Source organism: Populus euphratica, unplaced genomic scaffold (genome assembly GCF_000495115.2).
Source record: "Populus euphratica unplaced genomic scaffold, PopEup_1.0 scaffold62.1, whole genome shotgun sequence".
Taxonomy (NCBI): Eukaryota; Viridiplantae; Streptophyta; class Magnoliopsida; order Malpighiales; family Salicaceae; genus Populus; species Populus euphratica.
Window position 1 is genome coordinate 365,498 of NW_011499939.1, and position 4,145 is coordinate 369,642.

General features: G+C 31.6%; 1 protein-coding gene across 1 annotated transcript in view; it reads right to left on the bottom strand.

The window, feature by feature from the left end:
• Positions 1 to 2,251: 2,251 nt before the first annotated feature.
• LOC105136802 (protein IQ-DOMAIN 1-like) overlaps positions 2,252 to 4,145 on the bottom strand; it is a 2,453-nt gene continuing 559 nt past the window's right edge. Inside the window, exons 3-6 of the mRNA XM_011042286.1 lie at positions 3,974 to 4,126; positions 3,573 to 3,818; positions 3,226 to 3,363; positions 2,252 to 3,104 (exon numbers count right to left, since the gene is read on the bottom strand). Coding sequence (XP_011040588.1) covers positions 2,271 to 3,104; positions 3,226 to 3,363; positions 3,573 to 3,818; positions 3,974 to 4,126 — 1,371 coding nt within the window. The 3' untranslated portion in view covers positions 2,252 to 2,270. The remainder of the gene's footprint in view (positions 3,105 to 3,225; positions 3,364 to 3,572; positions 3,819 to 3,973; positions 4,127 to 4,145) is intronic.

The following is a 4,145-nucleotide window of genomic DNA, read 5'->3' on the forward strand; positions in this document are numbered from 1 at the left end:
GACAGGAGCTATGGTATTACTATATTGTTGCCATAGTAGTTTGATGATTTGTTGGTTTTCGAAGAGTTTACACGTGTAAAATTAATAGTCTGATGACTGTTGTGTTGTTTTGTTCAATGTGTTATCACTTATATATAATTCAATATATAATAAGATCAGTATTGTGTTCCCAATAGTTTGATTCATGGTTTTGGCGAATTGAAGGTTTTGATCAACATGTGATATTTTAATCATGACTTGGAAGTATATTATATAACAACAACCATTGATTAAGTTTGAATATATTTTCTTATGGAAGTTGTAAACTGTTGGAAATTTGAAAATAAAATAAACAGAAAATAAATAAATAAAATAAAAATGAGTTTAGATATGTGATCAATAGGTAAAAAAAGGAAAGAATGATATGAAAAGGTATTAGTGTAAACTCCAATTAACAATGTTAATAATGTTACTGTAAAATGATAATAAATTCGTAAATAAACTAAAAGATAAAAATATAAAATAATTATATTTTAGAATATGAAAATGATACCGAGTATTTAGTAGAGAAATTGATAAGATCTATATAAGAATGATATAAAAAAAACTCGATATTTGTTGTAAAATTATTTACTGACTAATTTTATGTCATTGAACATAACTTTCAAAATAATAATTAGATCAAGTTGAAATTTTATGAGTAATCTCTTGATATATTATTCTATCTTAGATTAAAAGTTTTAGAGCAATTAAAATTAAAAAAAATTATACAAGAATGTCAATAATCAAATAAAAAATAAAATATTAACTCATTAATGACATTTATCCTTTAAATTGCCTGCAAAAGTTGGAAAACAAGGGAGGTATAGAAAATTTCTTTGTGAGCTTCCACCATTAAAAACCCTGGAGTGAAACCAGGAATTAGGAAAATATAGATGAGGGAGTGTATGTTCAAACACCTTTAATACAAGATTTTAAAAAAAAAACGAGGTAAAAAGAATAAAGAGAGAAAGCTTATGGAATATGAGGGGAAAAAAAGGGAACATAGAAAAATTTACCGGTTAACATTTAAAGTTCATAAAATTATTAGATAAAAACTTATTAACTTATTTATATAAGGTTAAGTAAAGATTAACAAGGTTTATGCAATATTTTTCAATTTTAAATTAGAGTTTTTAGATTATAAACTAAAAAAATATAGAATTATAATATTATGATGTTATTGGGTGTAATAAGATATAAATGACTATAAATAATAATTATGTAGGAAGAATAATTCAACCTTGTGTCTAAATAATTATCAACTAGTCTTATATATTTCTTTTGGTGTGATGGATGAATGATCTGTTGGAGAGAGTGAAGGTCTTTTGTTAGCAGGTTTCCAATTGGTTGTATATTACATGTACAAATTGTTCCATCATTTTCTTTTAATTTTTATACCCTTTATGTAAATATTAAGGTATTATTTTTATTTTTTGAGCTTGAATAATTATTTTATATAATATCAAAATTGTAATGATTGAATTCAATAAGCTTTATGTTTTATAAAATCTAACATAAAATAACCATGCGCTTTTACAAACTTCTAAGTTTAAAAAGATTATTTAAAGAAAAATATATTAAAAATTAATATAAAATTATTCTTAAAACCTCATCTAAAATCTAAAATTCTTCTATTAGAATCATAATTTATATACTCAATGTATAATTGTTATTTACAATCAATTGCTTATTATTATTAGTTTACTAAAGTTCTTTCTTTTATGGTCGGTTTACAAATTTATTGGTTAGGATTATTTAAATCACTTAAAAGAAAATTAAGAAATTATTATCTTTTGTTTATGGATTTTGACTTTAAGATTATCGAATTGAAATACAGAAAGAAAAATTTAATTAAATAGTTCCTATAGGGTGCCAAAAATATCACTACTACACATATCATTTAAAAATATCTCTGATTATGGCTCACCAACTTTTTTTTTTAATAAATTATTTCAAGTTATATTTAAACTTAAATACAATGAGAGTTCATTCGTTCAAAATTAATTAATTTAATGAGAAAATTATGATCCAATCAACTAATTTAAAATCTAATTTGATTTTTTTAAATAATATTATTTTAAATTAACTCAAATTCAATTTATTCAACTTATAATCTGAATTTTGGATCAGAATCAACCCGCTCAGCTCTAAATCTGGGCTCAGATTAGGGCCAATTTCAATAACTTTGCTAGATAATTAATTATAAATGACTACATTCTTAAAATCCTACTAACCCAATTAAAAATTTCTTATTTTAACCACCAAAGGTCAGTCGTGGAACAAGGAGATATTTCTCCACCAGAGCTCTCATTATAACATGAGAAATAATTTGATTGCTCTCCCATTCCAAAGTGGCAACCATGCACACTCTTGAAGCTAGGGCTCCTTAAATTCTGACTGAAGCTCCTATTGCTACTGTAGCCAATAATGCCAACACCATTTCCATGTGGTCCATGATCTTGAACTGGGAATGACAGACGTTTCTTCGCAACCGATCCACCACGTTCTCTCTCAGGTGTCGATGGTCTCTGCCTTGGTGCACTCTGTGGCCTAACACGAGCCTTTGCTGACTCAGTTGCTGCCATGTAGTTTGGCAAGATTGTAGCAGCGCACCCACTTCCACCCACCATTCCATATCGACCAACACCATTGTTCATGAAATATCTAGAGCTCAAGCTTGGAGTATGTGCTGCTGAGTAGCATTTGTTTCCTTCTTTTAGGCATCTTGGACTGGCTGAACGTACTTGAAGGGGCTTGGGTTTGCAAGGAGAGGGTGTGATTGGCGATTGGTGGAGAGAAAGACTGGAGTGTGATCTATGGAGAGGAGAAGCAATAGAATGTCTGGGGCTTTGTTTTTGTAGGTGATTTTGGCATTGTAATCTTTGAGAAGAAGTTGTCGTAGAATATGAAAATGGTCTCGATGTGTCCATTTCTACAGTCTTTATACTGTTGTCTTTTCTATCTGTTATTGCCCCGCTACTTGTCTCCCATTGCTTTGCTGCCATCCAGCGATCAAGCCATCCTGTTCTGTCTTCAAGTTCCTTTTCATCCCCTGCTGATGGGTTCCTTCTAGACCTCCATATCTTGATTTTGAGTCAAGTAGACATTTGACAAATTAATTAATTAGGAGAAACATATGATACAATTATGTTAGAGCCCAAAATTAACTTATATAACAAACACATAGTGGGTGAGGAGACAAACCTGACTAGAGAAAGCATAAGCCAGGGCCTTTTCACGTTTTAATGCAGCTTCCTTCTTACTTTCCACCATGGCTTCAATCTCTTCATTAGTGCATGGACGATCATCCCAATCATTTAGAACGGAGCTTACATCTCTCGACTGTTAAAGAAAAGCCATTAATTTCATGTCATTTCATGTCCTAAGTGGTTTGAATGTCATAAATTATTTGTATGTGTCTCTTCTCATCAGCAGTTGTCTGAAAATTGATGCATTTATACAATAATTTTTTTAATAAATGAGATGGGCCTAGACATTTGAGATTGAAGTATAGTTCGGCTGATGGGCTCATGGGGTTGCAAAGGACTGACCATGGACTTCCTCTCACGGATGTCGTGGAGATATTTGAACTCCCACGAGCTATTAGTCTCAGAAAACATGGACCTTCTGCTCCCTTCATGTGAAAGCCTTGCTCGGTGGTCACGGACTCGATCTTGTACTCGAGCTAGCGCTTGCATGTATTGAAGTGTTAGCTTCGCTTGCTTTCTCACATTGTGTCCTCTTACCAAAGCTTGAAGCTTCACTAGCCCTTTCAGTGCACGTAGAGCTCTCCTTGCCTCAATAATCAATCAAGATTAATAAATACCAAATCATTAAGCAAGAAAGAAATGAAAATATTGAAATATACAACATAGCAAGTGATGAGTTAGGATCCATTTGTTTATTTATATGGTTGAAGTTGCGTATTACAATACCAGAAACACACACTTACTAGGTAACCTCTAAAGGCCGTTTGAATGGCAATAGCAGCCCAGAGTTTAGTTCTAACAAAGATGGAAGCTGGTCTAGTGAGTCTAACAATCTCTACTGCTGCTTGGGCTGTTACAGCTGCAGCATCAGCTGCCGCAGCTGTGGCTGCTGCCACAGCCACCGCCAAATTTTTT